The sequence below is a fragment of the Melitaea cinxia genome, chromosome 26 (genome assembly GCF_905220565.1).
Source record: "Melitaea cinxia chromosome 26, ilMelCinx1.1, whole genome shotgun sequence".
In the NCBI taxonomy this organism is placed as follows: Eukaryota; Metazoa; Arthropoda; class Insecta; order Lepidoptera; family Nymphalidae; genus Melitaea; species Melitaea cinxia.
In genome coordinates, this window is record NC_059419.1 from 7806817 (window position 1) to 7823011 (window position 16195).

At 37.6% G+C, this 16195-nt stretch overlaps 1 protein-coding gene across 1 annotated transcript; it reads left to right on the forward strand.

Annotated features, from left to right (window-relative positions):
* The first annotated feature begins 890 nt into the window (after positions 1 to 890).
* Positions 891 to 13197, forward strand: LOC123666452 (protein THEM6-like). The gene is made up of 4 exons (XM_045600544.1): positions 891 to 1056; positions 1598 to 1812; positions 8896 to 9084; positions 13075 to 13197. Exons 1-4 carry the CDS (start codon positions 891 to 893, stop codon positions 13195 to 13197), a joined length of 693 nt encoding a protein of 230 aa, XP_045456500.1.
* The last annotated feature ends 2998 nt before the right edge of the window (positions 13198 to 16195 follow it).

Below are 16195 nucleotides of genomic sequence, written 5' to 3' on the forward strand. Positions count from 1 at the left end.
TTTGACCGACTTTAACAAAATATAGGTTTCTATTTGACACGATAGTGTGCATACATAGAGCAATACTATTGGAATTGCAAAATATCTATTTACATTACGATAAATTTTTGGAGCTTCTAAATAAATCAAAAAAAAATATATATATATATATATGTTTAGTACATAAGAGCATATAAGGTTAAAAATTTGTAAATACATGTGGCACACATAGACTGACTATCGATCGGTCTGCGCGCGCATCTTATAAAATGTCACTATTTTGTAGGAGAAAAATTCTTGACACCGCCTCAGAGGTTATTTAAATATTAAAAGAAGTTAGTTTTATTAAGAATATTTACGAAATAATGATATAAGAACCTGAGATACAATTAAAAGATAAGTTGGTTTTAATTATCACATAGTTGTATAATGTTTTAGTATTTTTTCGGCTTCAAGAAATATTGTCGTAAGTTTTAGTTTTATACATTTTAAGCAATTAAATTGTCTAATACCTTATATTGGATATTGTTTTTAGAGTATTAGTAATGGACTACATACAGTTTCATTTCTTACAATCAAGTGCTCAAAATTTCACTTTTGGTGCATTAGTATGACTATTTAGAAAGATATATAATAAAATTACTGTTATATTAAGAAAAAAAATATAGACTAAATATGTTTTGTAATAGCTTCAACGCCTTACCCTTTTAACGCCTGAACAAAATATTTACCAATTTCTAATTGGTAAATATTTTTTAAAAGTTATATCAGGCGTTAAAATGTTTTATACTTTTTTTTTACTATTGAAGTTCCGTTGTTTATTTGCGTATTTAATATTAACAAGTAATTTAGATCATGTTTTCAATGACAGTTTTATTTCTTTAGACTAAGAACGTGATAGGGAACTCAACATGTGGACTATTTGCGTACCCGGATGGGGAGCTATGATGGTAGCGGGCACGTTGCTGCTGTATGGAACCTTGGACGTGGCTTATTTTGCGCGTATGATGTATACGGTTGCAAAGGCTAGGTACTTTAGAAAGAAGATATGCATTTTGGACACAACAAAAGTAGAATGTAAGTAATTAATAATGATAATTAACTCTAGATCGAAATACCTTTTTGTATTTTATTTTTTTCATCGGTGTCGGTTTTCGTCACCCAACATAAAAATATTGTTTAGTTTAGTAGGATAATTATTCTAATCTATAATTGTTAGTGGTTCGAACTCGTAGTTCCCTAAGGTCAGATCGTAGTTATTCTGTGTTAAAACATTTGTATTTATATATCAGAAGAAACTTTTCTCCTACGTAGAGAAAGAGGCCTATACCCAGCACTAGAATGTTATGAGCTGAACCAATCAATCAGTTAATCAGAAGAAACATGAATGAAAATGCTAGTTAGTAGAAATTTATGATGCTCTTAGTACTTACACTTTAATCATTAAAAATATATTAGGCTATATCTTATGGTCAATGCAATTACATGGCGATTACTACTATAAGTTTTGTAATAATTTAAAGTTAGTTTTTAATAGTCAAATTAGCAAATATCAAGTTTTAGCGAAATTTTTATTCAGATTTTTGTTTATTACATTGCTTGCGTTTTATTCTTTCAGCCTGGTGCCTTTTGACAGATATCGATACCTTATTGTACCATATGAACAATGCTCGCTATCTTCGTGAGTTGGACTTTGCTCGTGCTGACTTCTACGAGCGTAGTGGTTTATATGCGAATATAAAGGCAGCTGGAGGCTCTGTGCTTCAAGCAGCTACAACCATCAGATACAGGCGATACTTGAAGCCTTTCACCAAGTTTACCATCACTTCTAAGGTGATTTACTTCTTTTTCTATTTTGGGTTTCTTAATCGAATGGGTGACAATTGTATTGTATGCTACAGTTATATTGACATTGTAATAAGTAAACAAACACTCACACCTCTTGCAGTGTAAATATGACCGCTATATTGGTTAGGAGTGATGGAATTAAATAATCAATCAATTAAAGGTCTTACTAATAACTAGCGACCCGCCCCGGCTTCGCACGGGTGCAATATGGTGATACTAAATATACTACAGAATGTCTTTATTTATAGTGTGAAGCTAGCTTATAGCATGGTTATTAACATAATAACAACAACATTCAAATATGCGTCGTTAGATTACACGTTGTTACCATAGATAAAGTAAAAAAAAAATAGATAATGCACCTAGAACAGAAAACTGAAGCCACTTTTTTAAAGATGTGTGAGTGAGTGAAGTGTTGACACTTTTTAAAAAAAGTCCCTAAAATTTTTATTAAACAATTAATTTAATATAGGTAAAATGGGTATGTGAAAATAAAAACCTGTTTATAGTTTTAAATATATTTATTCCTTTTTTCGATTCAAATTGTTACATAAATCTATTATAGCCGTGTTTTGATTTATTTAATTATATAAATCTGTGTCAATGAAAACTTGCGTTTTTAAGTAATTGATGATTCCTCTGAGGAGCAAGTTCCTGCTTTAAAGACGTCTAACTCTTTGCTGTAATAAATTGATTTTATTTTTACATTTTTTTAAATTAAGTTCCTGTTTTTTTAACTTTTCTCTTAGTTTATGTTTTCTAGGTGTATCAAAGATTGAATCTTGGTTAACGACTGATTTAGACTCATCCGGTGGGTCCTAGAACAAAAAATATAACATTAAAATACGTAGTAGTAAGTAGCAGTATGTACTTGATGGTACTCTGCGAAGTCCTCGTTTTGTACCGTACATGTCAGCTTTATCAAAATACATATAAATATAATCACGCCTCTTTCCCGTAGGGGTAGGCAGAGACCACTTCTTTCCACTTGCTACGATCCTTACATACTTGTTTCGCTTCATCCACTTTCATTATTCCCTTCATACATGCTCGTCGGTTTAGGGTACTCTTGACCTGGCCTTTTTTCAAGACGTCCCCGATTTGGTCTTGAAATGTCCGCCTAGGTCTACCCCTTCCAACACTTCCACTCACACTCGCCTTATACACTTTTTTCGTCAGTCGTTCTTCATTCATTCTCTCGACATGACCAAACCATCTCAACATACCTTTCTCAATTTTTGTCACTACATCTTCTTTCAGACCACACCGTTTCTTTATCTCACTATTTCTAATCCTGTCACTCAGTTTAACTCCTATCATACTTCTTAAAGCTCTCATCTCAACTGCATTTATTCTGCTTTCATGTCTCTTCTGCCATACCCAACTTTCGCTTCCGTACATGAGTGTCGGAAGCAACACCCCCTCATGCACAGCCAAACGAGCCTTTTTAGACACCTTCCGACTGCTCATAAAGGAGTTCAAAGCTCCGTTCACCATGTTTCCTGCATTCACTCTTCTTTCAATATCACTCTCACACTTTCCATCTCTTGTAAACTTCGAACCCAGATACACAAACTCTTTCACCTGTTCAATTTGTTCATCTCCAATCACGATATTACAGTCTGTCACTACCTCATCTCTTTCAAACACCATCACTTTCGTCTTCTTTACATTCATCTTCATTCCCTTTCTAACAAAAGCTCCACTCATAGCAGTTACCATCTCCTGCAACTCCTCGGCCGAGGACGCAAGTAGTACTTGGTCATCAGCATAGAGAAGACATTTGACGAGTAACTCACCCATTCTCAACCCACTTTCATTCTCTTTTAACTCTGTCAAGCAATTGTCCATGAACAAGTTAAACAGCCACGGTGACGCTACACATCCCTGTCTAACACCTTTTTCGATATTAAACCATTCAGTGTATGCCCCGTTTATCCTCACACAAGCACTAGAATCCCTATAAAGAGATTGTAGTGCTCGCATGAGTGCGCCGCTCACACCGTACACGGACAATGCTGCCCACAATTCATTCCTCACCACTCTATCATAGGCCTTTTCCAAATCCACGAACGCGCAATAGACCTTTTTGTTTTTTGCTAAAAACTTTTCGGCTATGCACCGCAAGGAAAAGACCTGATCCGTACATCCCATTCCCTTTCTAAATCCCGCTTGTGCATCCCATACTTTTTCATCTGTTTCATTCACAACCCTTTCAATCAACACTTTCGCATACAATTTACCGACGACGCTGAGAAGGCTTATACCGCGGTAATTTATGCAGTCCTGCCGTGACCCTTTTCCCTTATACAACGGCACGATTACGGCTTTGCACCAGTCTTCCGGTACTTGCCCATTTCGCCAGCACAAATTGAAAAGGCAGTACAGCTGGCTAACCACTATACCCTGTCCAGCCCTCAGCATCTCGACGGTGATCCTGTCATACCCTGCAGCCTTACCTAATCTCATACTTTTCAGCGCTTTCACTATTTCATCCATGCTTATCTCACTTTCATCGACATTTATACTACTCTCAATGGAAGGTGCCGGATGTTGTACCTGCACTTCCTCTCTTTCAAACACACTTTCAAAATACTCTTTCCATCTCTTTAACACACATTCTTCTCCATTTATAACGCTCCCATCTTGACTCCTGATTGTGCTCAGCTCCGAGGGGGAAATTTTTCCTCTGGCTGTTTTGATGGATTTCCAGAAAAACTTAATGTTTGACTGGAAATCTTCAGTGAGCCTCCTATCAAAATCATCCTTTCGTTCTTCTTTCTTTCTAGACACAACTTCTTTCGCTACTGATTTCAATCTTTTATACTTCGTTCTTGCTTCCTTTACCTCGTCATCCGTTGCCTTTTGAACCTTTTGGTTAGCTTTTGTTGCTAACCAATCCAACCACGCTTTCTTCTTTTCTTGCACAGCCTTTTGTACATCTTTATCCATCCACACATTATAGTTCTTTCTTCCTTTCCTTCTTTTAGCTACCCCGCACACCTCAATAGCACTATTCACGACCCCTTTCTTAAAAGTCTCCCACAAATTCTCAATCACACCTATCTCTTCTATGCCTTTAAAACTTTCTTTCAGTTTCTCTACATACTCATCTTTCTTTTCTTTTCCTTGTAGGTTTTCCACTTTTATTCTGGCTAAAACACTCGTAGGCTCGGCCCCTCGGTGGCGCCATCGTTTAAAGAGGCCACGTATTCGGGCTATGACCAGGAAGTGGTCTGTGTCGAGACCAACACCGCGGTATGCCCGAGTGTCAAGCACTTTCTTTCTCAGTCTTTCATCCACAATTACAAAATCAATCATACTTCTAGACTCACCCTCATCTCTTGTATACAAATGGATCTTTTTGTGTTCAAACATTGTGTTGACCACGCAAAGATTCCATTCCAAGCATACTTCAAGCAGACTTCTCCCATTGTCATTCACTCTTTCGTCCCCAAACGTACCCACAACTCTTTCATACCCATCACGCTTTACTCCAACCCACCCATTAAAGTCCCCTAACATTACGATCCGTTCATTTTCGCCGCATTTATTCAAGACCTCTCTCATGCTATCCCAAAATTCCTCTCTCTCTTGTTGGTCTTTTAATGACCCACCTCCGCGCAGATCCGTCGGTGCATAGACCCCAAGGATAAACAAGCGAGTGAGTCCGACTTTCAACCTAATCCAGAGGAGTCTTGGGCTTACACATTCATGCTCCATCACACATTCAACCATTCGAGAGGAAAGGATCACACCAACTCCCTGACAGGCTCGGCTGGTTTGGGGGACTCCCGACCAGTATGCCGTGTAGGGTCCATGTACCGTGGTGTCACACCCTTTCCTCTTGGTTTCATTCACGCACAAAATATCTATGAATCTTTCATCCATCATCTGACATACTTCATCTACCTTACCATCCATTCCTCCTCTTACATTCAACGTAGCAAAGCGGCTCTCCATGGGCCGCTTTTCGCCCCCGCGAGAAACGAGACGTGATGGGTGGCGAACCACACCGCCGCCATTTTTATGAATAAAATTTTTTCGGTTATCCATTGCGTTCCCACGAGTAGCTAGGGAAAAGTTTGTCCACCCTGGCAGAGCCCCGCATGCCAGGGTAAGGCTGGCCTTATTCTGGGTCGCCCGGTCCCAGGGCAATATGGCACGCTTACGACTAGGCTTGCCCCTAGCCATGCATCCATCCGCGCGGCAGACGTTGGATTGGCGGGGAGGGTAGGAATAGGGAAAGGGAAGGGAATAGGTGGTGTGAACAAGGAAGATTGGTAAGTTAGAGTGGGAAAATAGGAAATGTAGGATATTACCACCCAGGAGTGCAAGGGATAGGGCAGTAATAGCTAGGGAAGCCGGGGTCGCATACCCGTATACCATACCACAACTACCGGACAGGTAAGTTGGGATGAGTATCCCATGACTGTAGTTTGTAGTTGACTGTACTTTATCAAAATGGTTTGAACAAACCAACTAGATGAGGATGGCTGTCGTTGTAGTTCATTTCGGCTCAGTCGTAAAGCAGCTGCCCATTCATCTCCTATTAAAATATTCGTTGGAAACCTAAAACCATGACATTTAGTAGTAAAATATGAGTAGTTAATTCACAAATTTAAACAGAAACAAACGAGTTAAAAATTCATATGTAACTTGACTTCAATTTAGGAACATAAAAATCACACGATAAAAAAAAAAAAACAATAATGTTGTCCACTTTCTACTAATTATTTTTCTATGATTGCCTACAACTTACGTACCCGCATTTTGTGCTAATGGAAATAAAGATTACTGGTAACACTCCCTCGGTACGTCATTTCGGGACATCGAAATTATAAGTTCCGAATAACCTCAATATTATTTTGGAATAACAAGAAATATAAAGTTTTGTATGTACTTACGTGTGAAACGATATTTCTTCAGACTTTTTATTCACTTTGGTATTGTTTTTGCACCGTTTAATTACATAAGAACGGCATTTTGAGATACTAACGAAAATGAGCGTAGTTTGATGCATATGTGTGCGTGAGCGCGTGTGTTTACTTGAAGGAGCCGAGTTTTGTGGCTTCAGTAACAACAAAGGCCGCGCATTATCTACTTTTTTTTACTTGATCTATGGTTGTTACAGAATGCGTTGAAGAAATAAAGGTTCACTGCTCGTTCCCCGTAGGTGATAGCGTGATATTATGTTGCCTATATGTTGACCCGACTTCTTAATAATATTCCTGCCAAATTTGAAGTAAATCTATGCAGTACTTTTTGAGTTTATCCCGGACATACATACAGACAAACAGACAGACAAAAATTCTAAAAACTATATTTTTGGCTTCGGTATCGATTGTAGATCACACCCCAAGTATTCTTTTAAAAAAATATTCATGTAGAGTTTTGACTTTCCTACCATTTTATTATATGTAATAAATAAGATAATAAGATTTATACATGTGTGCAAGGCCTGTGTGTTTTCTTTTTCTATTGATACAAAAGATAAGGTAAAATGTTGGAATTTGGAAAAAAAAAACTTTCTTGTGTCATCTGCGCTGAGAACAAATAAAACCTCATCGCTAGGTGCTGTTTTAAAAAGCCTGCTTATTAGCCTAAAGCATAAATATGCCTACAGCATAAATGTTCTATGAGTTCTTGGGAGTATATTATGTGTGTATGTGTTGTCAGTCAGTGTCAGTTTCTTGTAAGAGTTGTTTGAAGTACATACTCATAGATTAGGAAATGTGATGTCTTGTGTTACCTAAACTTATTATTGTGACTCATAATTGTATTATAGCTTAGATCTTCCTTATTCTTCATCAATATATATACAAACATATATATATATATATATATATATATATATACTAGCTGACCCGGCGAACTTCGTATCGCCTAACACAAACTTTATCGTATGGTATTAAAGTTCAAATTGACTTTTAAGTATTATCACAAATCTTTTGTATGGGAGTATAGAAAAGTGTTGTTTTTAGATTTTTCAGGAAATTTTAAATTTTTTTTTTTAGAATTTTTCTCTCCCTAAGAACCATCCTCGTACTTCAAGGAATATTTTAAAAAAAGAATTAGCGAAATCGGTCCAACCGTTCTCGAGTTTTGCGCTTAGCAACACATTCAGCGACTCATTTTCATATTATAGATATATATATATATATATATATATATATATATATATATATATATATATATATATATATATTTATGAATTGCATTACGTATTATAGGAATTCTCATCTTTAAGCTACTTCATTGCGATTACGATTTGAATAAATGAAGTTATTTTTAGGTGGACTAAGTATGTCGCAGTGAGGTAGAAACAATAGATTTCGTCTTTTTTTATAACAGTTGCGCCTCGCGGTTTCTTGCTTCTTTCGCTGTTCGGTTCAGTGAAAATTGAAGGAAAAAGTAACCAGTGTGGTATCTTGGATCTCCAACTATCATTGTACCCATTACAATCACTTACAGTATTTTTACATGAAAAAGTAATAAACATCTGTCCATCTACACAAGTTTTTGTATTTATAACTTTAACAGCACCTTTGTACTAATAAAACATTTTATATTCCATTAAATAGTAACTAGTTTGTTAAATATCTGTTATTATTTTTTGATTCTAAGCGATATATTGATACTGATACTACGATACGATTTACTTTTTATTTGGATTACTTTAATTTTGGTAACATTGCGGACGAAAAGTTCAAGTGTTACTCAAATATCGAATGAAATATCTGAAAGTATAATGAAATAACTTTTTTGGATTTTATAGCGGTTTTTTAATGCCCGACGTTTCGGATACTTTACAGCAACCATGGTCACAGGAGGACTAACTAATAAACCGCGATTAATCCGAAAAAGTTGTTTCATTACAATGAGTGAGATTCGCGTATAAACAGTCGAAAAGAAATATTGAGAATTTTAAAATGATATCTAATCGCGGTAAGTCCCGTAGAATCAAAAGAGTCAGAAGTCAGTATAATCAAGTCATAGTGATCGTGAAAGCTTAAAAACTTATATTATAACTGATTTATTACATATTTGTTACTTTTGGGTTTCCAGGCCATTTTCTGGGATGAGAAGACGTTTTTTATGGAACATGAGTTCATTGGTCCCGGTGGTTTCGTCCACGCGGTAGCGCTGTGTCGTCAGCGGATAATTGATACGTCAGTAGCGGCGATTGCTGAACTATTGCTGCAATTACATTGCTCGGGGAGTTGTAAGTCGCCTCCAGAGAAGATGCCTTCCGAGGTGAGTATTGATGGCTTTATTTAACAAAACAATACCTAACCTAATGTAACCTGTGGATGCATGCAATACCAGCAGCACAAGTGCGTTGTTAACTCTAGTCCCAACACTTTCCAGGCTCTAGATACCTTACTCACCACTAGAACACACATTATTTGAGAGTAATATTTAGCTGTGATCTTCTGTAAGGTTGAGGTATTTGACAGTCAGGCTTTTTCAGATTTTGAGCAAGATATTATGTACACATACCTTGATGAAAAAAGTTTTATATGAACAATGATATATTATTTCTTTTATTTTTTTACAACAAAATTGTTAATGACCGTATGATGATGATAATTGAAATGTACTTTATTAAGGGGTGGCCTCGAGCCTAGCTTAGGCACCAGTCTCCCACAATAATAATGCTCATGTGCCTATCAAATGTCATTTTGTTTGCAATCTTTTGGTGAGAAAAATAAATAAATCTAGATAAAATATTCTAGTTTAAATGTATTAAATTATTCGATAGTTAGATTTTATAAAAAAACAAGTGTGCTTTAGACCATACGACTGAAGTAAAACTTTTTTAGCTCCATCTAACTTATATCACCCTCTCCACTTCCGTTAGCCTCGCCCGATTACATTTTTCGTAACGCTCTCAAAAAAGTGTTGCTTAAATAAGGCAATTCAAATTAGAAAGATTGAAAGAAAAGGTTGTAAGTAATTGAAATATTAGATGCTTTTCCACTCCTTGAGTTACCGTTTTTCGTTCCACGAAAGATAAGATAACAGAAAGAAAATTTGTATATATTAATCAATTGTATCTATCTAGGTATATGCGCCGACCTCGGCACACTCTGATGATGAAGTCGAAGCCTTGTATGAAGATATTACAAGGGCCATACATGGCACTACTTCGACCTTCTACAGCGTTGTTATGGGAGACTTCAATGCTAAAGTGGGAGTACAAGGCCGCGACGGATCGAGCATCGGACCACACGGATTGGGGCACAGGAATCACAGGGGGCAGACGCTTGTCAACTTCCTCGAATCGGAGGGGCTCTTCTTGATGAACTCATTTTTTGAGAAGAAGCCCCAAAGGAGGTGGACATGGCAAAGCCCCGATACTGTGACGAGGAACGAGATAGATTTCATCATAGCGGATAAAAGGCATATATTCAGAGATGTCTCAGTGGTTAACAGGTTTAACACCGGCAGCGACCACCGGCTAGTACGGGGCACTCTGAATATATGTCTCCGAAAGGAGCGGACCCGCTTGATGAAATCTACTCTCCGACCTACGCTGCCCCAAATACTATGTGGCTCCGAGCAGTTTCAGTTGGAACTCCAAAACCGATTCGATTCGCTGGAAACTACTAGCGACGTGGACGAGATAACCGACAACGTGGTGAAGACGGTGTGTACACTGGGTCGCAGGCACTTTCCACCAACAAAGCCAACGAAGCAGTCCAAACTTTCTCCCGAAGCCTTGGATCTGATGCGGCAGAGGCGCGAGTTGCCGGCTGCTTCGCCAGAACAGAGGGCTCTTTCCAAGAGGGTACGGAAAATTATTCGCCGAGACCTCCGCTGCTCAAATACGAGAGAGGTTGCTACTCTGATTGAGCAGAATAGGGGGTCTAAAGTTTTCCAAAGACCATTGGGGAGAAGCCTTCTTGCGAAGCTTAAAACAGCAGATGGCAGAACCGTCTGCTCTCGCCCTCAGGTCCGAGAAGAGGTTGAGAATTTTTATGGACAGCTGTACTCGTCGAGCGCACGCAAGCCTGCGACTTGGGACACCGAAGATCCACGGGCACCATTGTTGCGCCATTATTCGGAGTGTATCCCGGACTTCGAAGAGGATGAGATTGGTGCAGCGCTCGGGCAGCTTAAAAACGGGAGGGCCCCGGGGGATGACGGAGTTACCACTGAACTCCTTAAAGCCGCAGGGCGACCTGTCCTGAAAGCCTTGGCAAGACTATTTAACGCCGTCATCCACCGAGGTACCACGCCGGAGGCGTGGTCCAGGAGTGTGGTGGTGCTGTTCTTTAAAAGAGGCGATAAGTCTCTGTTAAAGAATTACAGACCGATCTCACTTCTGAGCCACGTCTATAAGCTGTTTTCGAGGATTGTTACGAATCGTCTCGCCAGAAGACTCGACGAATTCCAACCACCAGAGCAGGCTGGGTTTCGAAATGGCTACAGCACCGTGGACCACATCCATACTGTTCGGCAGATTATCCAAAAGACGGAAGAATATAATCAACCGCTGTGTATGGCATTTGTGGACTACGAGAAAGCCTTTGACTCCGTCGAGACCTGGGCTGTCCTGGACTCTCTGCAGAGATGTCATATCGACTGGCGATATATCGAGGTACTAAAATCTATGTACGACGCGGCGACGATGACCGTTCATGTCAATGACCAAAGAACAAGACCTATTTCCCTCCGGCGCGGGGTAAGACAGGGGGATGTAATATCACCGAAACTGTTTACCACTGCGCTAGAGGATGTTTTTAAGACCTTAGATTGGGGGGAACGGGGCATCAACGTCAACGGTGAATTCATCTCTCACCTTCGTTTCGCCGACGATATTGTCATCTTTGCGGAGACGCTGGATGAGTTAGGCCAAATGTTGGCCGGCCTAAACGAGTCCTCTCGACGTGTCGGTCTCTGTATGAACTTGGATAAGACGAAAGTTATGTTTAACAACCAAGTCATACCGATACCAGTATCGGTCGATGGTACCCTTCTCGAGGTTGTTCAGGATTATATTTACCTAGGCCATACTATCCAACTAGGCCGCAACAACTTCGAGAAGGAGGCCGATAGGAGGATTCGGTTGGGCTGGGCGGCGTTTGGCAGACTCCGTCGAGTCTTCACTTCGAAGATTCCACAATGCTTGAAGACAAAAGTTTTCGAGCAATGCGTCCTGCCTGTGTTAACATACGGAGCCGAGACGTGGACACTGACCAAGGGACTGGTCCACAAGTTTAAAGTCGCTCAACGTGCAATGGAACGGGCTATGCTTGGGGTCTCTCTCAAAGACAGGATTAGAAATGAGACTATCCGCGAGAGAACGAAAGTAACCGACATAGCCCACAGAATTAGCAAGTTGAAGTGGCAGTGGGCTGGTCATCTGTGTCGCAGGACCGATGGCCGTTGGAGTAGACGGGTCCTAGAGTGGAGACCGCGTCTTGGCAAACGCAGTGTGGGACGTCCTCCGGCCCGTTGGACCGACGATCTACGTAAGATTGCCGGTGTAGGCTGGATGAGGATTGCGGAAGACCGGGATATGTGGCGCGAACTTGGGGAGGCCTATGTCCAGCAGTGGACTGCGATAGGCTGAAGTGAGTGAGTGTAATCTATTGTACAGCAAAATTATGACTTAGCCCCTTATTATTTTTACGACTAAATGATTTATTTATTTATTTATTAATACTTTATTGCACAATACATTAAAGAATTGTACAAAAGGCGGGCTTAATGCTAAAAGAATCCTCTACCAGCCAACCTTAGGACGTACAAGAGCAGACGTTTGTAGGTGTGTAAAATTAAGTATTAGTAAAAGTCACATTAAGAAGAAAAAAAGGGAGGAATAATAAAATAAAGTTAGCGGCAATCGTTATGTTATATACAAGGGAAAATAATTCATATATATACCTATACAAATATATACATACATAAACAGATACAAACTTGCATACATACACACATACATACATACACATGCACACACGCACACACGCACACACGCACACACGCACGCACACACGCACACACGCACACACGCACACACGCACGCACGCACGCACGCACGCACGCCCTCACGCACGCACACACACAATAATCAAAACACAATAACAGTGTTTATTGAGTTCACCAAATTAGGTTAAATTTTGGCTAAGAAGAACCCCTTAACTTGCCTCTTAAATGAGTCACACGAAGGAGCTTTACGGAACATTTGCTATCATAACTTTTTTCTAATTTAAACTAATTTTCGTTTATTTCTAGGTGGAACTCTGGGTCCAAAGCAACGAGTTAAGCTCTGCTAAGCTACGTCCAACCGCCCCTGCACTTCCCTCCCTCGAGCCGCACCCCCTCAGCTGCGGGGAGATCATCCCCAAAGTGGAATGAGGCCAGCTCGGCCCGAAAGAGAACTTGCGGTCTCGTAAGCATATGTAAGAGATTACCGGGTTTTTGTTCGGGTTACTTTTGGCAAGTTTCAAATGATAGCTGTCAACGTCAAAATGACAGATGACAACTTTCTTTTTTTGCGGTTTGAGTTTGTTGCTTATAGATTGTTTTGAAAAAATTTTGATAGTCGTTACGAAATTTTATTTATTAAATGTTATTATTTCGTTTGTATGTAAATATAGAACAACGATAGAAAAATAGTAGTATCTTAAACTGTATTTTAATTAGTTTGTTTTTTTTTTAATTATAATAATATAATTATAATTTATTTCTTTTAAGTTCGTTTTTTATTATCTACATACAGAGTGAGCTGATTTCACTTACATTATATTAATCGGTATAATTTAATATTTCTCTGTGCGTTTACTCTGTTTTACATTGGAAGAGGTAGTTTTATAAAAGAGTTTATATTCATATTTTACTCATTTTTATTTTGTAGTGCAATAAAATTTTGTGATTTTGACGGTGACGCACAAATATGGACTCGAGTCACAACTATGATAAGTGTTGAAATAAACATGTATCTATTTTATAATTGGTGTCAAAATATTTATTGTCTTCACAAAATCCATGGCATAAGATCGGTCACATTTGGAAAATTAAATAGTTCAAAATGAAAATATACATTAGGTATATAACAATAAAAAAACTAAAATCAAGATTATGGTAACTAATTTTATGTATAAGTATTCAATACGGAAATAAATAATATGTTTATGGTATTTATTAATAAAAGTATAACTGAAAACACTATGTAAATAATATTGTTATTTAATTTTTATAATGTATTTTATTACAATTTATGCATTTGTTTTATATATGATTGATATCTTAAAATAGCGTTTGTTATAACGTTTTGGTTTAAAAAAGTAAAACCGATATATACGAGTTTTTTAAGGGTTTAACTTATACAATTAAGTACCTTTCTTTGTACTTACTATACAGCTTCATAATCTATCGCATATGTAAGATCTCTAACTTGCTTACGCTGTATATAACTAGCGTACGTAATCTTTTGTTTCATAAAGTATTTTTTCAATCTTGATTCTTTAATTTCTTAATAAATATATGAACTTATATTACATTTCTCGGGTCCCTGAAATAGACGCGAGGTGTCATTGTCTAAACTATAGGAATATATTACTTAGGTTTTACGAGAGACCAAGTCAAAAGACGTAGAAAATTTAATTTCAATGAAGTTTTTTCCATTATTATATATAAAAAAATTTTTTTATTAGAATAAATGTGTTTGAATTTAATATATATATATTTTGTATATTTACGTAAAATTATAATGTAACGATTTTCCGGTTGGTTCTTGCAGGGTTTAGAATTTTGGGATGCTCGGTAGAGATAATAAAGTGTAAAATAAAATAAAAAATGTGTATAAAAGAAAGTTTTGATAGGTACATTAATATTGTCATTAAAAACAGCTCTTAATTAATTTGTGAACTTCTAAAGTGAACACATCTGTCGTATCAAAAGTATTAACCTTATTTTTTTTCTTGACATGTAAACATTTAATAGTGTATAGAGCAGGGATGACAAACTCAATTTTGCAGAGGGCCATATATTAAATTTAGAACGTGTAGATGGGCCAGATTCATATAAAAAATGTAGTGGGTGCATTTTACAGCTTCCTCAAAGGAATCGAGTGAAGTCATGATTCTTCTTTCTATGAAACATTGCGATTACATGCCGTATCTTTGACATCCCTGGTATAGAGGCACTTAGGGCCTGTTTCACTGGTTATCGTTAACGCTGTTTGACGGATGACGGTATGCAATAGATTATGATAATATATTATTTACAGTTTATAATAAATTAACGTTTTTAGCATCAAAATCCACTATATTTATTCGATTCTTGAAAAATGAATTGAAAATTTGAAAATTGAAATTTTTTAACTAATTAATTGAGGCGAAACAGGTCTTAATAACCTATCTTAATACTTTCTGACAAAGTCTATACATAGCTTAAATGCAGGATTAACTTTATCTACAATCGGTGAAACAGGCTCTTATTTTAAAATAATTTTATTTTTTTTAAATTACAAAAAAGTTATGCAATATAATATAAACAAGTATTAATTAATTCACAATCTGTCATTATACTTTATACTAAAATTAAAAAGGTACGTAATGTTACTTTGAAACGTCATAGATACATCACTATAACGTCAACACTGTCAATGTCAACAATAATGATGTCAGTCATGAACCACTTGGGTTCGGCACTCGAAGTGTTACTAATACAAAATGCTGTAATTTTGTTAATTATGAGCATATTTATTTTAAAACTATAGTATCGAAAAGAAAACCTATAAAATAAATAAAAAAGAAATTATTGTTCAATATGACCACCTTTAGCGCGGATAACAGCATCGAGTCTGACCGAGAAGGCTTCACACGCTGCACGAATGTGGTCTGCTGGTATTTTGTTCCATTCTCGGCGGAGAGCAATCTTTAAGGCGTCGACCGTCACATATTTTTTTGTTGACACTTTGGCTTCTAGAATTGACCGAAAAATTTTGATAGAAAAATCCATTAGGTTTAAGTCCGGGGAATATGGTGGCCATTGTTGCGAAGAAATGAAGCTCGGAACATTTTCTTGTAAAAAAAATTGGGTGTCACGTGCTTTGTGGGATGGTGCCGAGTATTGTTGAAAGGTCCAATGATTTCTACCAAATTTTTTACGTGCCCAAGGTAACAAAGCATCGTTTAAAATGTTTTTACCGTAGATCTGCTGGTTTATCTTTACACCCTGGTCAATGAAAACGAAAGGTGAGCGTCCCGTGGCAGTTACCGCAGCCCAAACCATCACAGATGCTGGTGCTTGCTTTCGCAAGGCAATTCGTTGGTCTAAATTGTCATTTGATTTACACTTTAACCATACGCGATTATTTTGTTTGTTCACATATTGCTGAACCGTAAAAAAA

Coding starts and splice junctions, on each gene's coding strand:
- LOC123666452 (XM_045600544.1), top strand. CDS start 891: ATGTGGACTATTTGCGTACCCGGATGGGGAGCTATGATGGTAGCGGGC. Junction 1,813..8,895: donor AGTTTACCATCACTTCTAAG/GTGATTTACTTC, acceptor TTGGGTTTCCAG/GCCATTTTCTGGGATGAGAA. Junction 9,085..13,074: donor CAGAGAAGATGCCTTCCGAG/GTGAGTATTGAT, acceptor GTTTATTTCTAG/GTGGAACTCTGGGTCCAAAG.